The following is a 23240-nucleotide window of genomic DNA, read 5'->3' on the forward strand; positions in this document are numbered from 1 at the left end:
GACCAGGTTGGCCTCCAACTAAAAAATCTGCCTTCCATCGACTCCTGAGTGCTGGGATTAAAGGCATGTACCACCACTGCCTGGCTGATATTATTTTTTTTACCCACTATCTTTTAGAATTTAACAGACAAAAAGAAATCTTTTTTTAAAAAATGAGTCAGAGCAAGACCTAGTGGCATATTCCCTTAATCCCAGCCTTTGTTAGGAAAGCAGGAAGATTAGGAATTAAAGGTCAGCCTTGACTACAGAGTGAATTTGAGGCCAATCTGGCCGCATGAGGACCCCATCCCTCAAAAAAGAATAGAATGAGGCTGGGAGATGGTTCAGCAGGTAAAGTGCTTGTTGTATAAGCATGAGAACCTGAGTCTGGATCCCCGGCACTCACTTAAAAAGCTGAACACAGAGGCATCTGTCAATAATCCCAGTGGTGACAGGGAGAGGATCAGTGAAGACAAGATCCTTGAGAACCACTGGCCAACCAGTCCAAGCAAAACTGTAAACTCCAGGATCTATGAGAGATGCTATCTCAAAAAAATAAGGTAGTGACTAACAGAGAAAGACAACCAATATTGACCTCTGGCTCTGAGTTCCACACATATTATTATATGCATATAATCCCCACATATACACACAAATAAAGAAATTAAATAACAGTATTGGAAGAAAAGGTGTTATAACAAATACCTATAATCTCTCAGCACTTGGAAAGTAGAGGCAAGAGGATCAGGGGTTCAAGGCCATCCTTGGCCACACAGCAAATTTGAAGGCAACACAGGCTATTTAAGAGACACTTGACTCAAAAAAAAAAAAAAAAGAAATGAAAATATATGGTTTAGATTCAGAAGAAAGAGCCTATGGCAGTCACTGTATGAAGTCACTCAAGTCAAAGTCTCTGAGCTTAAGTTTCCTCAGCTACAAAATACAGGCTACTTAAAATACCTATACTTCCCAGAACTACTATGAGGAGCTTTTTATACATTAATGTAGTAATATACTCCTACCCTCCAGTCTCATGCACAAGAGGTGAAGACAAAACAATTTAGAGGGACGAGGTCTCACAGAAGCCCACGGAGGTCTCAAAAACAAGGCAGTTCTCCTGTATCACTAGACTGTTGAGTACTAGGATCCCAGGCATCGTGCCTGGCTTCAGAACATTTTTGAATACATTAGTTAATTAATTAAAAATTAAACAAAACAATGAAGGAAAATCTGCTAAGAGGACAGAATGAACAAAAGCAGAAGAGCAGTTGGACAGAAATATCTGAGATAGAAGTAGAAGCCAGGGAGGCTGGAGAGATGTTCAGACGTTAAGAGCATTGGCTTGCTCTCCCAGAGGATGAAGGTTCAGTTCCCAGCACCCACATGGCAGCTCACAACTGTCTGTACCTCCAATTCCAGGGGATCTGACACCCTCATACATGCATGAAGGCAAAACACCAATGCACATAAAATACAAATAAATTTTTTTAAAAAGCACTTTTAAAAAAAGTAGAAACAAGATAGGGATCAACTATTATAAACTCGGAATCTAAAAAAAAGTATCCCCCACCACCAAAAACATCCTAAGAGAACTGGGGAGATGGCTAAGCAGTTAAAGGCACTTGCTACTCGATTATGAGGCCTGGAGTTCTAATTTTAGTATCCACATCTGACAGCTAAGAAATACCTAAAACTTTAGATACAAGTAATCAGACACCCTCTTCTGGTTCAACATGTATGCACAAACAAATAATAAAAATAATTGTTTAAAAGTCCGAATAGGGGTTGGGGATTTAGCTCAGTGGTAGAGAGCTTGCCTAGCAAGTGCAAGGCCCTGGGTTCGGTCCTCAGCTCTGAAAAAAAAAAAAGACAAAAAAAAGTTCTAATAATGGGGTCTGGAGAGATGGCTTAGTGGTTAAGAGCACTGACTGCTCTTCTAGAGGACCCGAATTGAATTCCCAGCATCCACATGGTAGCTCACAACTGTCTGCAACTCCAGTTCCAGGGGGATCTGACACCCTCACACAGACACAATAATACATAGAAAAAATAAAAATAAATAAATCATTTTTTAAAAATCCTGATAATGCCAGGCATGGTGGCACATGCTTTTAATCCCAGCACTCAGGAGGCAAAGGCAGGCAGATCTCTGAGTTCCAGGATAGCCAGGGCTATGCAGTGAAACCCTCTTTTGAAAAACAAAAACAAACAAAAAATCCTACTAATGAGCATTAAAAAGGAAGACTTTCATCATACTGGTGGAGAAATTAAATTCTTTTTTTCAGTGTGTGTGTGTGGGGGGGGTCATTAGAGACATGGTTTCTCTGTGTAGCCCTGACTGTCCTAGAACTCGCTCTGTAGACCAAGCCAATCTTGAACTCAGCGATCCGCCTGCCTCTGCCCCCTGAGTGCCGGGATTAAAGGTATATGCCACCACCACCCAGCTGAGAAAAATTCTTAATGTTCACTATAGATAGACTTACAGAAGATAGTAAATAATCTATTAAAATTTTAGTTGCATTTCTCATTTATTTAGAGTGTGTGTGTGTGTGTGTGTGTGTGTGTGTGTGTGTACACAAATGTGGGCACATGTGTGTCATGAAGTACAAGTGTGTAGAAGACAAGAAGACAACTTGCATGAGTCAATTCTTTCTTTCCCCCATGTAAATCCTGGTGTGTCATGGTGCTTTATCACAGCAATAGAAATCCTCAGACAGAAAAATTGGTACCAGGATCATGGATATTGCTGTGACACACATGACTATGTGGGTTTTGGGGGGGAGGATTTTTAAAGGAGTTTGGAATGTTGGGCTGCAAAAGCCACCGAGTGCTCAGAGTTTAATCATCTTTTCTATGGAAACTTCTAAGATAATGCTGAGAACAGGGCAGGTGATGGAAACATGGCTTATGAAGTTTTAGACAGAAGTTTGAGAGTCCCTCAAAAACTATCAGGGCCATTCAAGTGATATTTTGAATTAAGAACCACAAAAGTGAAATATCCTGCTCTGACCTCTGCATGTACATGTACCCACACACTCATGTCATCACACACACATGCATGCACGCACAAACATGCCCTACAAACAATTGGGCATGGTGGCGGTACACACCTATAATCCTAGCACTTGGGAAGCCTGTGTTACCTAAGACTCCCATCTCGAAGGGAAAAAAAACAAAACAAAAACAAAAACAAACCCAGAGACATCAAGATGTCTTGGCAGGTAAGAATGTTAGCCACCAAACTTAAACCTGAGTTCAATCCCCAAGACTCACATGGTAGAGCAAGAATTGACTCCTGCAATTGTCCTTCAACCTCCCTAACACACACACACACACACACACACACACACACACACACACACACACACACACACACACACTGTTAAAAAAAACTATAAAAGTAGTCACAAGAGAATAAGATGGATTATTTAAAAACCACCAACAAGAAATCTCAAAGAAAATTACAAGAACAGGAAAGCAAACAATAATCAGAATCTGGTGAGAGGGACTTAAGGGTGTGACTCATTTTACCAGACTAGTCTCAGACTTGCATATACAAGGCCCCAGGTTTAATTCTCCAGTTCTACCTGCCCTGATAAACCTAGAAGGAATGATTAAAGAACTTGCAGGTGCAGAAAAGCTGGCAATAGTGACAGTGGAATAAATAAATAAGATACAAGAATAAAGGATTGCTATATTTAAGATTGCTATGGACACTGTGTCACACATCTGGAATTCTAGCACTTGGGAGGCAGAGCCAGGAGAGTTGCTAAAAGTTCAAGGCCAAACTTGTCTATATACCAAGTTCCAGGCCATTTCTAGACTACAGAGTAAGTTCCTGTCTAAAAAAAAGAAAGAGGAAAAAAGGAAAAGATTAGCTTGAGAAATGAAATGGGAGAAAAAAAGTTCTGGAGATTGTTCCGTATCATTTGTGGACCTCCATAGTTCTTTTTAAAAGCTACTGCCAGAGGGCCTCACTATAACCTTCAGAAAAAAGCACAAAAAGCAGCACTTCACTCTGGCGAGACGATAATATGATTCAAGTATGATTCAGTATTCACAATGGCCACAACTAATTACCATCAAAATGTACCACTTTTTTTTTTTTTTTGCAGTGCTAGACACAAAGCCAGAGCCTTCAACATGCTAGGTAAGCATTCTATCACTGAGCTGACATTTCTAGTTCCTCAAACATACTAATTTCACACAAAAAATTTAAAACACTCATAACCTACATTAATTCTACGTAGACTTCCCAGTGTTTTGTTTTTGCTTTTTTATTTTTGAGACAAGGTCTCGCTCTATACTCCAGGCTAGCCTCAAACTTGCGCCTTCTAGTACTGGGATTGCAAGCAGGCACCACCCATACCCAGCTACCAGTGTGTATTTTTATATATTTTTTCCTTCTTTCCATTTTTTTTTTGAAACCAGGTATCACTATGTAGCTCTGGCTGTCCTAGAACTCACTATGTAGACCAGGCTGGCCACAAACTCATAGAGATCCACCTGCTTTTGCCTCCCTAGTGTTGGGATTAATGTGTGCATCACCACCATCACGTATATTTTCAAAAAGCTGTTTTATTTTTTATTTGCAATCCCAGTACTCATAAGGCTAAGGACTGCCCCAAAGTTTGAGGCCAATCTAGGCTACATAGTAAGTTTCAGGTCAGTCTGTGCTAAAGAGTAAGATCCTAGATCAAAAAATACACACACACACACACACACACACACAAAAAAAAAAAAAAACCACAAAACAATAAAAAAAATACCCACTATTCTATATTTAGCCTAAGGAAAAAATCTGAAAAATAACTGAGAATTATTTTTAAGAAAAAAAAGTTTGACGCCAGGCAGTGGTGACACATGCCTTTAATCCCAGCACCCAGGAGGCAGAGGCAGGTGGATCTCTGTGAGTTCAAGGCCAGCCTGGGCTACCAAGTGAGTTCCAGGAAAGCTACACAGAGAAACCCTGACTCGAAAAACCAAAAAAAAAAAAAAAAAAAAAAACCAAAGAAAAAAAGTTTGTCTTAAACTTTAAATTATACTGATCTTTTGCTGGTTTACCAGACTGACCTCAAACTTGCAACATAGCCAAGGATGACGTTATACTCCTGATCCTCCTGCCCTCCATGTCCAGTAGATTATACTAAATTTTTACTTTTAATTCTTTATTTTTTATTTCTTAAAAATGTGTCTGAGTGTTTTGCCTTCATCTATGTCTGTGTACCACACAGATGAAGTGACCAAGGAGGCTAGAAGAGGGTTCAGATCCTCTGGAAGTAAGAGCTACAGATGTTTCTGAGCTGCCATCTAGGTGCTGGGGAATCAAACTCAGTCCTCTGGAAGAACAGCCAGTGTTCTTAGATGCTGAGCCATCCCTCCAGACCCCTCCTTTTTTGAGATAGGGTCTTAATACATAGCCCTGGCTGACCTAGAACTCAGTATGTAGACCAAGCTGGTCTCAAATTCTGCCTCCCAAGTGCTGAGATTAATGGTGTGCACCACCAGACCCACCATCACTTTTACTACATTATACCTATACATAAACAGTACCTCAATCAACCAGAATTGTTTCTTTCTGGGCAAACTTGCTCCTTATCTGTCAATTTCTTTAGGAGAGAATAAAGACAGGAAAGAATTTTTCACCTGCAGTAACTGGCCAGGATGGAGAGAGCCCAGGAAAGGAGATGTATGGCAATAAACAGTTTCTCCATATTTGCAATCTGGGGCTCCAGGATCTTTTCCAGGTTTCTAGGAGAAACATAGTAAACTCAGTTAGACTCACAGAATAAAACCAAAAACACACATGTAATCTTCCATAAGCATAGCATTTGCTATTAACAAGAGACACCACTCCTTTCTCCCAAGAAATGTGTATGACAAAATACATGTTCACAGATTATCACTACATAACTAATTACAGTTATATTGATAACAAATATTTCAGGGACTGGAGAAATGGCTTCATGGTTAAGAGCACTTGTTGCTCTTACAGAGGACCCAGGATTGGTTCTCAGCACACATATGGTGGATTACAACCATCCAAACTTCCAGTTCCAGAGGATCTGAGCACTTTTCTGGCCCCCTCAGGCACCTGGCATACATGTAGTACACATACATACATACATGCAGCAAAACACTCATACACAGAAAATAAATGTAAATAAGTATTTTTTTAAACACACACACACACACACAGAGTACAGCACAGACTCACCCTTTTATAGTAGTTTTTTATTTTGGTTGCCATGCCAACTTGCATCATTAATGGTCCGTTTTCCTCACTGTATTCTGCAAGAATAAGGTCTCCATCTTTGCCTGTAAGGTCCTGAGGCGTGCGCATAAAAAACATCTCTCCACCACCTGAGGCTTGCCTCTCCTGCTCTCTCATCTGTCCAGAATAAAGACAATACAGCCTATTTCCAACAGGAAGATAAACTACACACATTGACATCATCCAATTTGAGAGAATATCAATGTCTTTACCATGTTATGTTGTTTGAATCTTAGTTGCTTTTTAATAAAAAAAAAAAAAAAACAGAGCCAGAAATCAAGGTGAAAGCTGAAAGATCAGAGAAGTAGAACAGCCAGCCACTAGTTCTTAAATGTGGTGATATATTGTGTACCCTAATAAACTTGCCTGAGGATCAGAGGACATAGCCAGCCACTATATTAGATATAGAGGTCAGGCAGTGGTGGCACACACCTGTAATCCCAGCACTTGAGATCTCATGCCTCTGTTCGGGAAGCACACATGCCTTTAATCCCAGGAAGTAATATGGCAGGGCAGAGAAAGGTATATAAGGTGTGAGGAAACAGGAACTCACTCTCTTTAGGCTGAGGATTTCGTAGAGGTAAGAACTAGTGGCTGACTGCTCTGCTTCTCTGATCTTTCAGCTTTCACTGTTTTTTTTTTTTTAATTAAAAGACCATCTAAGATTTGAACAACAATGTTAATTTTCTTTTCATTTCATTGTGAAAACTTTCAAACATACCACTAAAATTGGAAGAACATCCTTTATTTCACTACTTAAACATTTTCACTATTTATCTGTAAATTTTCTACAGATTTTAGTAAACCAGTTTTGAAAGCTGCAATATTTTAGCCTTAAGTGTATTCATATATATCTTCTAAGAACAAGGATATCTTTCTAGATAACCAAAATAAAACTGTATCACATCTGAAAAAATAGTTCTCTAATATAACCTAATAACCAGTACAGTATCCCAATTTGTACCCCAATTATCTTACAGAACATTTTTTCTAATGAGGATGCAATTATACCTTTGCCTTCTTTTTGATGTGCTTCAGCAAAGGCTGGACTGAGTGTGGACCTGGCTGAGATAGTGTCCCAAAGGAGTACTTTTTTAGAGGTGGTCGATGGAACTGCCGGAGTTTGATGGGTCCCATGTGAGTAGGAAAGAAGGGTTGCCGTAATTCTACTGCGGGAATTGAATGCTAAACAGAAAACAGAAGAGTTATGAGTAAACACTAACTCCTTTCTAGGCAAGATTTACGAATATCCTCCACCAAAACAAAGCAGCTATTTGTACCTGGATAATATTCCCTCCGAAAGTACCACGAAGACCCTGTTGCTTGGGATAGTAATACTCATCATTGGAGAGATTCCATGGATCTTTCACTTCTGGCTGAGACATGTTCTAATGATAGATCAAATAAGCCTCGGTCAGACAACCCTTTCCTAATACCTTTCTTTGTTCTTCTAAATACCAAGTTCTTTTCTTTTCACAAACCTGCTGTGGTTCTTCCTTGATGACTCCTGTTTTTCCTAAGAGAATTCGACTCTTCTTCAGAGATGATTCTTTCTTATTCTCCTTGGAAGGAGAATTAGAAGTAGCTTCTTCCTTCTCATCGGGGATCTCTGAGGATGGAACCAGAAAACTTCCAAATTGCTATCCCTAAATGCTCATTTTCTTTCTTTCCTCCTCCCCTTCTTCCCTTCCTCTTTCCATTTCACCTCTCTCTCACCCTTTCCCACACCCCTCTATGCAGTACTAAGGACTAAAACTAAGGTCTTACACAAGCTAGGCAAGGACTCTACCACTGAGCGACATCTCCAGTCATCTTGACCTCCTTTCGCATTATTTTTAGACAGGATCTCACTAAGTTGACAAAGCTGCCCTGGAACATACTCTGTTGCCTAGACAATCCTTGAACTTACAGTCTTCCTGCCTTGGCCTCCCAGGTACCTGGGACACATGCCACCAGGCCCAACTAAAATTCACATTTCCCATTGATATTTTGAGTTTCAAAGTAGATTTCTCACTCCACTTTCAGTTGGTAATTCACTCAACTACAAGCCTAATCTTTTTTTTTTATTTTTGGTTTTTCGAGACAGGGTTTCTCTGTGTACCAGTCCTGGCTGTCCTGGAACTCTCTTTGTAGACCAGGCTAGCCTTGAACTCACAGAGATCTGCTTTCCTCTGCCTCCCAAGTGCTGGGATTAATGGCATGTGCCACCATGCCTGGCTTACATGTCTGATCTTAAAGATAAAATTTTCAACATTCCTACATGAGTTTTTTCTAAACACTCAAACACTAGAAACTGGCAGCTACATCTCTTTTTAAAAATCATTTCCTAAACGTTTTTAGTTTCGGGGGGAGAGGGAATGGGAGGAAAGAAAGGAGGGGAAACTGCAGTCGGTATGTAAAATATATGAATAAATTTAATTAATAAAAAGTTCTAGATTTGCCCTTTGGAATTCCTTTTGCCCTTTGACATTAATAGTAAGATGTCAAAGATATAGAACACTGGCTTCTGCCATCACCATACCCAAAATCAAGTTCTCATCGTTGGGATCAAGTGTCAATACAGGAGGCTCCAGAATCCGGGGCATTGCCTGAGCATCCCAAATGATATTGTCCTCCCAACGTCCATATACCAGATCTTCATTATCAATGGGGAAAATGGAATACCAAGGTTTATCATCATCTAGTGTGGCTGCAAAACCTGGCCAAAACAAGAGGAGAAAACAGTAACAAAAAAAACATTAGTGCTCCTTTCAGTCATGATTCTAGCAAACATAAAAACAATATTAGTGTAGGTATTCATAGCTACTCAAAAGGAACCTTCTTGATATCATGTAAAGCTCACTTTGACAGAAACCATTAATGACAAAATGTTCACTGCAATATTGTTTATAACAGTTAAAACTTAAACAGCCTACTTACTAAGGGACTAATTAAATAATTATGGTTAAGGGCAGGAGAGATGGCTCAAAGAAGAGCACTAGCTGTTCTTCCAGAGGACCTAGGTTCAATTATCAGGCCCCACATGGTAGCTTATCACTATAACTCCAGTTCCAGGGGATCTGATATCCCCACACAGACATAACTGCAGGCAAAACACCAATACACATAAAATAAAAATAAACAAATTAAATAAAAAATTATGGTGAGCCAGGAGGTCATGACACACGTCTTTAATACCAGCCTTCTGGAGGCAGAGACAGGTGGATTTCTTTGAGTTCAGGGCCAGTCTAGTCTACAAAGTGAATTCCAGGACAGCCATAGCTACACAGTGAAACCCCATCTCTGATAAACAATATATATAACAATATCAAGCCGGGCGGTGGTGGCACACGCCTTTAATCCCAGCACTCAGGAGGCAGAGCCAGGCGGATCTCTGTGAGTTCGAGGCCAGCCTGGGCTACCAAGTGAGTTCCAGGAAAGGCGCAAAGCTACACAGAGAAACCCTGTCTCGAAGAAAAAAAAAAAAAAAACCAATATCAAACAATATATATATGGTGATAAACATTGGTATTTAACTATATTAACAAATAAAGCAATTACTGATAAGTAAGAAAAACAAACTTCTAAGAACATTATGCATAAAATAAGAATACTATAATACACTTGGGAAGCTAAGAGAAAGACTGTAAGCTTGAGGCCTGACTGGCTACCCACCAAGATCTTGTATCAAAAATACTATGTAACTGAGTTGGGTATGGTGGTACTTTCCTTTAATCCTAGCACTTGGAAGGCAGAGACAAGTGGAGGCCAGCCAGGGCTACACAGTAAGACTTTGCCCCCCCAAAAAAACCCAAAAATTCAAAAGAAAAATTATTTAACTAATAAAGTATTTAACTAGAACTGAAGAGAAAAACCTTTTTACAAGATTTTAAAAATTAAGGCCTTTTTAGTCAGATGGTTGTGCATGCCTTTAATCTCAGCATTTACAGGGCAGAGGCAAGAGGATCTCTGAGTTTAAGTCCAGCCTGGTCTAGAGCTAGTTCTAAGATAGCCAAGGCTACACAGAGAAACCCTGTCTTGAAAAAAAAATTAAGACATTTTTGAGTTGGGTGTGGTGGTACATATGTATAGTCCCAGCACTCAAGAGGTAGGGGCTGAAAATACTGAGTTCTAGGACAGCCTGAGCTATATATTGTAAGACTGTCTCAAAAAAAAATCAATGGTGGGGTAGTGGTGGTGGTGTATGGCTTAAACTGTACAATGAATCCAGCATAACTGAGAAAATGTGGATAACACAGAATGGTATAAAGAGAAAAAAAGAAACCAGAAATAATCATTGCCAATACTTTAGTAGATTTTCTCTTACTCATATTTTTGTTTACACAGTTGTGTTTTTCATTTTTACAAATGAAATATACCAAATATGCTGTTTCATATCTTGTTTTCTTTCCATTTTAAATGTTTCCTGGCATTTACCTCTAATCACAGTACTCAAGAGGCTAAGGCAGAAGGATTACTTCAAGTTCAAGGCAAGCCTAGACTACATACATGGCAAGTAGTAGAACAGCCAGAGCTATGGCATGAAACCCTGTCTCAAAAATCCAATAAATCAACGTGACTTTTTAATATGACCCTCTGTCCTCAGTGTTGGTTAAAGGGTTATCAAGATCACCAAGAATAATTTAGAGATCGTCAAGGACTTGTTTAAAGGTGCTTTCAAGTCTAACTGATAGCTCTGAAAACAGATCATAAACAGATAAGATGGAGGTATTTAAAACCATTTTTCATTTAAAAATTCAATAAATAATTGTTTCCACGTCTTTAAACATTTATATGAACAACTTTAAAAACTTACATATTGCCGGGCGGTGGTGGCGCACGCCTTTAATCCCAGCACTCGGGAGGCAGAGGCAGGCGGATCTCTGTGAGTTCGAGGCCAGCCTGGGCTACCAAGTGAGCTCCAGGAAAGGCGCAAAGCTACACAGAGAAACCCTGTCTCGAAAAACCAAAAAAAAAAAAAAAAAAAAAAAAACTTACATATAAAAATTGTGTTAAGAAAAAAAATCAACAAGGTGTGGTGGCACACACCTTTAATCCCAGCAATTGGGAGGCAATGACAGGCAGATCTCTATAAATATAGGCCAGTCTGTTCTACATATATAAAGTTCCAGGCCAGCCAGGACTACACAGTGAGGACCTGTCTCAAAAAACAAAAAAGCAAGAGAAAAACCACAGTGTAGCATGGGTGAAGTGGCTTACACATCTAATCCCAGCACTTGTGAGACTGAGGCAGGAAGACTGCAGCAAATCTGAGGCCAGCCTGGGATACAAGATAGGTAGGACCTTGTCTCCAAAAAGAACACCACTACCACAGTACTCAGAAGACAGAGTCAGGTGGATCTCTGTGAGTTCAAGGCCAGCTTGATCTACATCGCAACACTATCTTAAAAAAAAACAAAAACAGTATGTATGACACTGAACTCAAATCATATATGGCAAGAAATACTTATAATAATAGTACTTGAGAAGCTTGAATTAGGAAGATGGTGAGTTTTAGGAAAGCCTGGACTATAGAGTGAGTTCCAGATTAGCCTCAGGTACAGAGCAAGACCTTGTCTCAACATTACTTAACTAAGCTCAACCATATACATGCAGAAAACACATTAAAAAGTTAATAACTGATAATCTCTAGAATATCAGAATTTTTCTTTTTGACAGTTTTCATGGTTGAGAAAAAAATTATAAAATGATCAAGTGCCTTTATAAATAAAAAATGAAAATAGGGGCTGGAGAGATGGCTCAGCGGTTAAGAGCACTGACTGCTCTTCCAGAGGTCCTGAGTTCAATTCCCAGCAACCACATGGTGGCTCACAACCATCTGTAATAAAATCTGGCGCCCTCTTCTGGCATGCAGGGGTGTGTGCAGACAGAACACTGTATACATAATAAATAAATAAAATCTTAAAAAAAAAAGAAGACTGCTTTCTAACTTAGGATATCATCTCTTATAAAACTATACAAGTAGATAGTCATAGGCTATATATATATATTTGAAAAAAAATGAAAATAAAATCAGGGATTAGATTTAAAGCATTTTACTCTGCCTGAACAGCCTAAAAGACCGTAACTCGGATGGATTCCTTATGATGACTGAGATGAAGAACTGTGTGTGTGTGCGACACTGTTAGAAGAGAAGCACACCTTGCTGGACATTGTAGGCCATGGCATTCCTAGTCATACTGGACGGAAGCCAGCCTGCCAAGCTTGCACGCTGAGGTTTTGTTCCCTTGTGTTTGACATCCTCCCCATCCCAGATGATGTCATCTTCCCAATGCAGTTGTGTCACCATTAGGAAGTTTTCATCTGCCAGAAGATCAATGCCATTGCCCTCCTCGAGATTCCTTAGTTTCTGTACAAGTAGAAAGAATAATAAGTCAGTCACAGGGGGTTTGGGAGTTAGCTCCTGGTTTGGTCCTCAGCTCTGAAAAAAAACGTCAGTCACTGGTCAAAGTTTCCAATCCAGACAGTAAAGGATTCATGTGGTAACACAAGTAGTGCTGTGTCAGACTTAGTGTCAAATACCTGCAATCCCAGCACCTGGGAGACAGAAAGGAGAATTCCAAGTTTGAGGTCAGTCCGGGATACAAAGTGAGACCCTGCCTCAAAGAGCCAAGGGTTGAGAATGTAGCCCAGTGGCAGAGTGCAGTGGCAGACTGGGATCAATCTCTAGCACAGAAAAACATGATGTTCTCCTTATGCAAAGTGCCTGATAAGAAAAAAAAAAATATCTGCCTCTTCTCCAACTTACTTTGGAACAGCACCCATTTCAAAAACAGAATCCTTAGAATCAAGTTTAGTTACATGATGATATACCCCACTATGCAAATCTCCTACTAAAGATTCTACCCAAGAACTTGCCAGCCGAGAAGTTAGTAAGAATGATAGAACCCTTTCTTATCCACCAGAATTGCTTACCGTCATCATTTTGCATTGTACTGTGGGGTCATGTTCAGTCTTCCTCATCTTGAAGCCATAGTCAAACCCACTACCATCTTCAGGGACACCGAGCATGTCGTACCACAGCCGGGCAGGTCCATAACGCCATTCTGCCACTCTTGGTTTGGTATCCATCACTTTATCTGTGTCTCCAGTGGCCTGGGAAAACTTGGACTCCACAGGAGCCATCATTGTGATCTGTAACAGAGTCAAAGATGTAGAGGTGGGGCTTCACTATTCCAGATGACCTAAGGCTACAAGAAAATTAACAATCATAAGGTGACTTAGAGGAACCACAAGTATGATTCCTGAATAGGAATTTTTACCTGGAGTTAGAATATACAAAAATAAGAGGTATATCATCGCATGCTTTGTCCACGAGTCACAGCTTTATATTTAGCAATGTATCACCATCTACCCTGCCCTGCCCCACCAAATATTTTTCTGTTACAACAGGAAAGGTGAAACACTGCATTTAACTCATAATTATTATTGGTAAGTAGCAAAGAATTTTTTTTTTTTTTTTGGTTTTTCGAGACAAGGTTTCTCTATGTTGTCCTGGCTGTCCTGGAACTCACTCTGTAGCCCAGGCTGGCCCTGAAATCACAGAGATCCACCTGCCTCTGCCTCCCAAGTGCTGGGATTAAAAGCATGCACCACCAAGCCCGGCTAGCAAAAAACTCTTAATGCTGAAGTGTTAGTTCCCACTTTGACACAAGCTAGAGAGCTTTCTGCATGCCCCCATGTCTACTTTGCCTACTTCATCATCAGAGAGACACTGCTCTGGAGGTGGAGGTGGAGCATAGTCATAGTTCCACAGAGATTTCTGGTTGACTTCTTGTTCTGCTGAGCACTCTTCCTCCAGCATTGGCTCTTCCTGTATAAGCTCACGATGCTTCTTCTTCCTCTTTCTCCGAGCACTCCTCCAAACCGATGGGACATTCTTTCCTGGTCCAAAAAGACGTAGAAAGCGTAACACCTAGAACATATAACATACTATTATGTCAGAGATTTGGTGTCTGAAAAACTCTCAAGTTATCTATTCAATTGCAGGGGAGAAAATGAAGGAATGCTAAGTTCAGACCATGAAAATACTGTCCCTCAGAAAGACAGTTTCTTTTTTTCTCCCTTTTTCTTTTTCATGTGGTACTGGACTTTGAACTTAGGGACTTACATGCTATCAATGAGCTATAATCCCAGTCCTTAGCTTTATTTTATTTTTGTTTTCTGAGACAGAATCTCACTATGTAGAACAGGCTGGCCTCAAACTTAAGAGATCCACTTGCCTCTGCTTGGGTTTAAAGGCATGCACCACCATGCCTGGCTAACCCTTAGCTTTTATGACAGGGCTTCATTAAGATGCTCATTTGGGAAGGATTAAGGTGTGTAGCCTTATTGGAGGTGTGTCACTGGGGGTGGGCTTTGAGGTTTCAAAAGCCCACGCCAGGCCCAGTCTCACCTGCTCTCTGTCTGCAGATCTGGATTTAAGCTCTCTGCTACTGCTTAGGTGCCATGCCCGTCACTGTGTTCCCTGTCATGTTGTACATGGATTAACCCTCTTAAACTTTAAGCAAGCCCTCAATTAAATGCCTTCCTTTAAGTTGTATTGGTCATGGTGTCTCTTCATAGCAATAGAACAGTAACTAACACTTGGTTTACTTTTTATTCTAACAGAAAGCCTGTCTCAAAAAACCAAAAAAAGGAAAGTTATTTTATTTAGTCATGTATTTATGTGTGTGTATATTTGTGCATGTGCAGGTGTACATGCCATAATACATGTGTGGAGGTCAAAGGACAAGTCTCAGGAGTTGGTTTTCTCCAACCAATCTGTGGGATCTGGGGAGCAAACTCAGATCCTGAGGCATGCATGCAAGTGCCTCTATCCAATGAGCCATCTCACCAGCCACTAACAGGACAATTTTGTTGATGTTTTTTGAGACAGGGTTCTCTGCATAGCCTTGGCTGTCCTGGAACTCACTATGTAGACCAAGCTGGCCTTGAACTCACAGCAATCCACGACCACGCCTGGCAGCTGGACAATTTTTACTGCAAACATTCTAAGCCACATTTCCTATGAATACATACGACTTCAAAATATGATCTAAGACAGTATGGAAAGCTCCTATACAAACAATTATCTGTCACTGAAAAAGGACATCATTAAATCTCATGCACTATATATTCAGCATTATAACAACAGAATTTGGAATCTGGAAGAAGTCAGTTTTCATTATGGACATTCTCTATACAAAGTACCTTTCCAGGCCTAAATTCGGGAAAAAGTTCTGTGACACTTGGCAACAGCTTGGTGGCATCATGCTGCATAATCCCAGCCAATGGTAGAGTCAGCTTTCCATCCTTAGATTCTGCCTGTGTTGCTTCCTGAGGTCCCATCTCAGATTCTGAGTCAGAGGAACTACTGAAGTCCACTTTCTCTGAGGCCAAAGAGGAAGGGGCAATGATGGAGGGCAAGATGATGCCTTCTCCATCTTCAGACACTGCAACAAGGAAGAGAAACCCCTTTGGCATGTAACTGTGAACACATTTCCTCAAATTCAGCCAACACCCCTTCTAAGCTAATATGCATGGCTCTGTGGCAGGGGATATAGTCCCAAGCACCCACATTACTAGTATGCAGCCCAAAAAACTCATCCAACTTATTATTTCCCCCCATCCCCAACTCACCTTGGACCTGGTACCCTAGGGTTGTGATGAGAGAAAACAAACACTATTACTACATTTACTACTTTCCATAAATGACCAATACTGTGCCCAATATTGTGATTAGTAGCAAAATTATATTAATACTTCACATTAATCAGGCCCTGTTATGTTCAGTTCGGGTATCTATAAGATGGAGAATTGTTAAGCCCACAGAATAACAAAAAATAAAATTTCACACACCAAGTTAAATAACATTTACCTTGCAAACTAAAGGAAATGGTCAGAGCACCAACTGGAGGAATTTAGGTTAATGTAAGCCTCAAAATATAGAAGAGCAAGGCATGGTGGCATACACCTTTGATCCCAGCACTCAGGAAGCAGAGGCAGGCAGATCTCTGTGAATTCAAGGCCAACCTGATTTACATGGAGTTCCAGGCCAGCCAGGGATACACAGTGAGACCCTGTTTCAAAAATAAAGGTACTGTTCTTCCTTGTTGTCTGACCTCTGACAGCATGAGTACTGTTACAGGGATAAGAATAGTGAGAACAACTCAAGACCTTATCAATCTTTGAAATCTCGGAAGGTAAGTGATGCTACATTCTAGAAGATTGCTTGATTCTTGAGACAGGGTTCTGTTACATAGCCTCAGCTAGCCTCAAAGTAGAAGTCATCCTCCTGCCTTCAGAGTATTGGGAATATAGGCATATACTACCATGCCCAAATTAAAAGTTTTTTTTTACAACGGATAATTTCCAAATGAGTATATAAATTAGTTGCATCAGAAAGTCTTGGGGAAGCTGGGCGGTGGTAGTACATGCCTTTAATCTCAGGAGGCAGAGGCAGGCAGATCCCTGTGAGTTTAAGGACAGCCTGATCGGCCGGGCGTGGTGGCGCACGCCTTTAATCCCAGCACTCGGGAGGCAGAGGCAGGCGGATCTTTGTGAGTTCGAGGCCAGCCTGGGCTACCAAGTGAGCTCCAGGAAAGGCGCAAAGCTACACAGAGAAACCCTGTCTCGAAAAAAAAAAAAAACCAAAAAAAAAAAGGACAGCCTGATCTACAAAGTGAGTTCCAGGATAGCCAGGGCTACACAGAGAAACCCTGTCTCAAAAGGGGTGGGGAGAAGGTCCTGGGGGAACAAAAATTGTGGTAGCTCATGCATGTAATCCCAGCACTAAGAAAGCAGAAACAGAAGGATTGCTACAGGTTTGAAGGCTGCCTAGCATATTATACAGAGTTCCAGGGAGAGGCTTCATAGTAAGACCCTGTCTCAAAACAAAAAATTCTTGGGAAACTCTTAACAAAAATTTCTGGGCTCTATTCCAGATCTTCTGAATCAAACACTCCAAAATAACCAGGTATCTGTATTTTTTTTTTTTTACAAGACTCTAGGTAAATGTGATGGGCAGCTTAATTTGAGCACTTTGTTAAATTATTATTTCTTGACTGTGTGGTATTAAACATTTTAAAAGGAAATTTTCTATTCAATAGCAGTATTTGACACTATATGATTTTTTTCTAAAAGTGCCATCCTTTTCTAAGAGTTTTTGTTTTTTTTTTAAGTCCCTTAAGCATACCAAAAGCCTGGTTTGATGAATAGAAACTCATTTCTAAAAGGAAAGTAGACAGTTTTTACTTACCACCAGTAATACCATCTTGGTCTTTTTCTTTCTTCACTGGTCCTGGTGGTGGTGGTGGGGGAGGCATCAACTTGCAATCAATATCTTCACAATCAGCATCATAGTCATCTTCATCATAATCTCCTAAAACCAAGGTAATTTCAAATGAAGAATTCCATACAGTATCTTTGAGCATCCTTCAAATCTCAAGATTTAAAGCACCACAGAAGTACTATGCATCCTTTAAGAACATACAGAAGAGTCTTGTGTGTTTGTGTGTGTGTGTGTGTGTGTGTGTGTGTGTGTGTGTGTGTGTGTAAAACACTCCTTTAATCTCAACACTCAGAAGGCAGAAGTAGGTAGCTCTCTGAGTTTGAGGTTAGCCATGACTACATAGCTAAGAAACTATCTCAAAAAACAAACAAAACATAAAAAAATACATAGAATATGCAGCTTCTGCCTTCAGAAAGATATGGTACAGTCAAATGTTCAGCTCTCACATGGAGTATGAGAGCTTCCAGGAACTGTGTGAAACCTTTTGATTAACTGCTCCTTTTCCTGATCATACTGGGTTTTGTTTTCCACCTTGTTCACTTTCCTAATTGAATAGTCTTCCCCAGTTTCTAAAATTAAAAAAAAAAAAAACAAAACACACAAAAAAGCACACAGTTCCCAAGTCTTTGATACACTTTTCCTGTCTTTTGGCAGTAGATCATTCTTCTCAGTGCTTTTTAACTATTGGCAGTACTCACTAGTTGGTCCTGACAACATATTTTGTTTTGGTTTTGTTTTTTCCAGACAGGATTTCTCTGTATAGCCCTGGGTGACCTGGAACTCACTTCGTAAACCAGGCTGGCCTGAAACTCAGAAATCCACCTGCCTATGCCTCACAAGTGCTGGGACTAAAGGTGTGTGCCACCACACTTGACTAAAGATCTGTTATGTTATTTTATGTATGTGGGTGCTTTGTCTGCATGTCCATCTGCACACAAGAAGAGAGCATTGGATCCCACTATAGATGGTTGTAAGCTGCCATGTGGTTGCTGGGAACGGCAGGACCTCTGGAAGACTTAGTCCTCTTAATCACTGAGTTATCTCTCCAGGCCCATACTTTGTTTTCAATGTTTTGACACAAGGTCTCATGCAACCTAAGTATTGAGATTACAGGCATATATACTACCTTGCTGGCTCAAATAGTCTTTTGTTCTACATATTTCCCTTTTCAACAATCATCCTTACCAGTCAGCATGGTAGAACATGCCTGTAATCCCAACATTTGGGAAGGAGAGGCTGCATGATTAGGTGTTCAAGGCCGGTCTGTATTACATGACATCCTGCCTCAAGGTAGTAACTAAAAAGACCCCAAGGGAGCTAGCAGGATGGCTCAGTGGGTAAAGGCACCTACCACAAATCGTAACAACCTGAGTTTGATCCCCAGGGCCCACATGGTAGGGCAGAACTGATTCCTTCGCTCCCCTCTGACTACTTATGTGTTGGAACATAGGCTTCCACATGCAAAATAAATGTAATTTTAAAAATAAACAAACAATAGAGGCTGGACCAATGGCTCAGCAGAAAAAAAGCAATTATTGTACTTGTTCTTGCAAAAGACCCAAGGCAGCTCACAATCTTCCATAACTCTAATTCCAGGAGATAGGACAGGTTCTTATGACCTCCAAGGGAACCAGGCACACACGTGGTGAACACACACACAAACAGGCAAAACAGCCACATCCACAAAAAGTAAAAACATCTTTTAAAAATAGAAGAAAGGCATGACTCTTTTAAAGAGGGGAACTCCTTTAGAGCGAGCTCACACGAGCGTGTGGGGGCAGGGGAGGACACGACACGGGACTGGAGAGATGACTCGGTGGTTAAGAGCACTGGCTGCTCTTCCAGACAGCCTGAATGTGATTTCCAGCACCCACATGGTGGCTCACAACCATCTGTAACTTCAGTTTCAGCATATCCAATTGGCATCTGTGAACAATGCATACACACACATGCAGGCAAAAATACCACTACACATAAAATTAAATAAATCTAAATAAAAAAAGCCCTCAAGAGTCAATGAGACAGCCCATTGGACAAAGGAATTGCTGCTCGTCTGGCCACCTGAGTTCAATCCCTAGGACCCACGTAGAGATGGAAGGAAATAGCCAACTCCACAAAGTTGTCCTCTGACCCCTACACATGTGCTGTACATACACATGCACATACAAAATAAAAATTACCTTTATTAGTCCTGTGGGGTTTTTTTTGAGACCAGGTTTATGTATCCCTGGCTGTCCTGGAAATTTGTATATAGACAAGGCTAGCCTCAAATTCAGAAATCCACCTACCTCCTCTGCCTCCCACCCTAATTTAAATCCAAATTTTCGGGCTTTGCCCTGATTTACCATATTTCTACAATTCTATCACATCTTGGCTGCCTAAAGGAAACTTTCCAGTTAGATTATCAACTTTTTTTTTGTGTTTAGTAAATGATCTCCCATCATGTGACCACAAACTTAAATTCCCAAAGAGTATTAATCATTTTCTTGACTATAGAAGAAAACTGGGAGATTACTATAAATAACAAATTCAAGTGTCAGATAATAAATGGAATATGGAATTGGGATTTCAACCTTTAGTATTCTGACCCAGAAGTCTATTCTTTCCATTCTATCACACTATTTAGCAATCATGTTGGCCAGAAACTCTTTATGGCATCAAATCTCAAATAATATAAACATAAAGAAGCTACAAAATTTGTCTTATCTTTGGTTTTTGCTATTTAGCAATATTTTTCCCATGGCTTAAAAAAAAAAAGGCTGAGGCCTAATATCACACGCCTTAATCCTAGTACGTGGGAGGCAGAGGCAAGTAGATCTCTATGAGTTCCAGGCCAGACAGTTACACAGTGAGACCCTGTCTCAAAACAAATACCACTGGCTAATTCATTTCCCCATTCCTTTCTTATTTTTTTCTTTCTTTTTGTTTTGAACCAAGGCTTCACTATGTAGCTCTGACTATCCTGGAACTCACTGTGTACATCAGGCTGGTGTTGAATTTACAAGATCTGCCTGGCTCTAGCTCTCGGGTGCTAGTCAGAGCCAGTACACCTGGCTTCCCCATTATTTTCTTATTTCTCATTTTCTCAACTCTCTAGACAAGTCTTTGACCCAGCACTCAGGAAGGGAGAGGCAAGTGGATCTCTATGAGTTAGAGGTGAGAGTTCCAGGACAGCCAGAGCTATACAGTGAGACCCTGTCTCAATGTGTGTGTGTGTGCGTACACATATAAATGGATATATATACTTTTTGCTAGACATGGTGATGTCTAGCCTTTAATCTTAACACTTTTGTAGGATACAGGACAATCAGGAGTTCAAGGTCATCCTTGGATCTAGAACTTAACCCACCTAGGGCACACGACATCCTATTTTTAAAAAGAAATACAATACTGGACATGGCAGCACACACATTTTTCTTCATCTATAAACTCTTTAAGGGCAAAGACTGGATTTGTTTTCATCTCTAACTTCGAAGAGCATCTAAGAACAGTATCTCAAACCTACAGGCACTTAAAAAAGACCAAATGACAAGAAATCATTATCACCCTTGTCATTAGCCAACACTTTGAGACTGAGCATTATGAGAATAAAAGCCTGAGCTTGGTAAAAGAGGACACCTACCACTTGGAACTGAATTGACAATAGGACTAGCAGACAGAGGAAATTCACAGACAGTAAACCACAACGGCAGAGACCAACATAGAAGTCAGAGCCCCAAACACATTTATCCAGGAAGAAAATGCACTACACTACCAATTTGATAACATTAAAGAATGCCAGGCATAGTGGGGCACATCTCTAATCCCAGCACTTAGGAAGCAGAAGCAGGTGGATCTCTATGGGTTCTAGATCATCCTGGTGTACACAGTGAGTTCCAGGATAGGCAGGGCTACATACAGAGACCCTGTCACTAAAAAAAACAAAAAAGAGAATCACCTGAGTGACAAAGGGGTTGCAAGCTCCCCATCGACTGCTGATATCTTCGGCTTTCATCTTCTGCCACCTCATTGATGTCTGAATAGTCCACAGCATCTTCTCTACTCCTAATCCAGCCTATGGACAAAAAGGAGAGACATCTCAAGAAAAAGCAAGTCATTCTCACTTCCATAGATAATTCCCACTTAAAAGTACGTGGACCATAGCTAGCCTCCTCCCCTGACCCACACTGTACTCCCCATGGCCCACACTTCACCTTCGTCATTTAACAAGGCACCATCAGTCTCTGTCAATTCTTCATTTGCCGTGAGTTCAGTGATCAGGCTGCCCAGACCCAAAGCCCCCAAGCCTGCAAGATGCTTCTTACATTCCTGAAAAAGGGACAGCATGAGAGTCGAAAGTAACAACCAAACCTGAAAGTCCTGCACAAGGTTTATTTGCCTCGCTCATGACAAAGTTACAAATCCATTTGAAAAAAAATGATTCCACAATGTGCTCAAAGGCACTTCACATGCAAGAACTGTACAGGAAATCTAAACTCCATATAGATCAGATCCAAACAACACAGGTCCCATCCATACCCCTGGCTTTGAAGCCATTCCAGATCAACGAAAGCCAGACAAGCAGGGTCCCAACAATCTTCAAGAAGGATCTCACACAGTAACGGTTCTGATAACTTTGCTAGGTTCAACTATTATTTTCCCCAGCAAACAAGCGGACTGTTACCTTCGAACCAAACACCTCTGCGTCAGTGACTGACACTTAACCGTTTTCCTCTTTTCTCCCCATCCTTCCTCCGAGTTGAGCGCGCGCGCTCTCGCTCTGCACTCTTCCTCAAAGCCAAGAGAAGGGGCTCCTCTGAGCCCCCCAAATGGCCTAGAACACCCTCTGTCACCGCTTCCTAAACAGTCTCCACTCCAGCCGTCCTCCCTAGCCACACCACCCTCCGCCTCAGGCCCACGCCCACGCCTCACATCATCCAAGACGCTTTCGCCCTCCAGCTGCCCTGCTCCATTGATGTTTCCGAACAGGAACCCGGTTAAAGAAAATGGTCCTCCTCCGGCGGAATCTTCATCGCTGTCCGTGTCTGACATGATGGCGGCACGTCTGCCCGCACCGGTTGCGGACAGCAGCCCGGCCCGGCCCGGCCCCTTCGGCCGGAAACAAATACGTCAGTCGCACGGTAATGACTCGCGCTCCCAGACCCTCCCAGAGTCTACCGGAAGTTGAAAAGAAAAACCGGAAAAACCGGGCTGTCGCTCAAGAACCGACACTCAGGCATACTACTTCACTAACTGTTTTTGATTGGTCCGCCCAGGATCAGGAGGCTGGGTAAATGGAAAGTGGTTGGTCAAAGAAACCGTTCAGTCCCGCCCAGCGACTGCGCGGGAACCTTCTCGTTGCTAGGGTAGGAGAGGCAGATTTCCCTCCAATAAGAAAGACGTTTTGAGACCGCCTGACCTATACCCCCTGGAAACCTGGGGTCACAGGCTGCAAGGCACGGAAGTAAGGATTTAAACCGGTTTTTCTGGTTTGTGCCGTTCCCCAAAGGAACGTTGCTGTGAATTGTGCCAGAGGTAGGAACGCTACTTACTTATTTTGAATCGGCATTTCCCCACAGCAAAATGTGAAGCTTAGTCCAGCACTCGGCAGGCAGAAGCAAACGGATCTCTGTGAGTTCGAGACCAGCCCTTTCTGCATAGTTCCAGGACAGCCAGGGCTACACAGAGAAATCCTGTCTTGAAAAAACAAAACAACAACAATAAAAAAAAAATGAA

General features: G+C 41.2%; 1 protein-coding gene across 6 annotated transcripts in view; it reads right to left on the reverse strand.

Moving 5' to 3' along the window:
* Taf1 (TATA-box binding protein associated factor 1) overlaps positions 1–22658 on the reverse strand; it is a 75301-nt gene extending 52643 nt beyond the window's left edge. For 5 of the 6 annotated variants that reach the window (XR_013048065.1, XM_076562033.1, XM_076562031.1 and 2 more), the window contains exons 1-14: positions 22437–22658; positions 21719–21833; positions 21463–21579; positions 17493–17615; positions 15446–15687; positions 13950–14168; positions 13169–13387; positions 12395–12602; positions 8775–8951; positions 7735–7862; positions 7534–7641; positions 7265–7438; positions 6197–6370; positions 5626–5730 (exon numbers count right to left, since the gene is read on the reverse strand). Coding sequence is in view for 5 of the 6 variants with exons in the window: in XM_076562033.1 (XP_076418148.1) it covers positions 5626–5730; positions 6197–6370; positions 7265–7438; positions 7534–7641; positions 7735–7862; positions 8775–8951; positions 12395–12602; positions 13169–13387; positions 13950–14168; positions 15446–15687; positions 17493–17615; positions 21463–21579; positions 21719–21833; positions 22437–22556 (2229 nt within the window). In the remaining variant the exon portion in view is untranslated. The remainder of the gene's footprint in view (positions 1–5625; positions 5731–6196; positions 6371–7264; positions 7439–7533; positions 7642–7734; positions 7863–8774; positions 8952–12394; positions 12603–13168; positions 13388–13949; positions 14169–15445; positions 15688–17492; positions 17616–21462; positions 21580–21718; positions 21834–22436) is intronic. The other variant, XM_015999627.3, reaches the window with a different exon arrangement.
* Between the last annotated feature and the right edge of the window lie 582 nt (positions 22659–23240).

Source organism: Peromyscus maniculatus, chromosome X (assembly GCF_049852395.1).
Source record: "Peromyscus maniculatus bairdii isolate BWxNUB_F1_BW_parent chromosome X, HU_Pman_BW_mat_3.1, whole genome shotgun sequence".
NCBI lineage: Eukaryota > Metazoa > Chordata > Mammalia > Rodentia > Cricetidae > Peromyscus > Peromyscus maniculatus.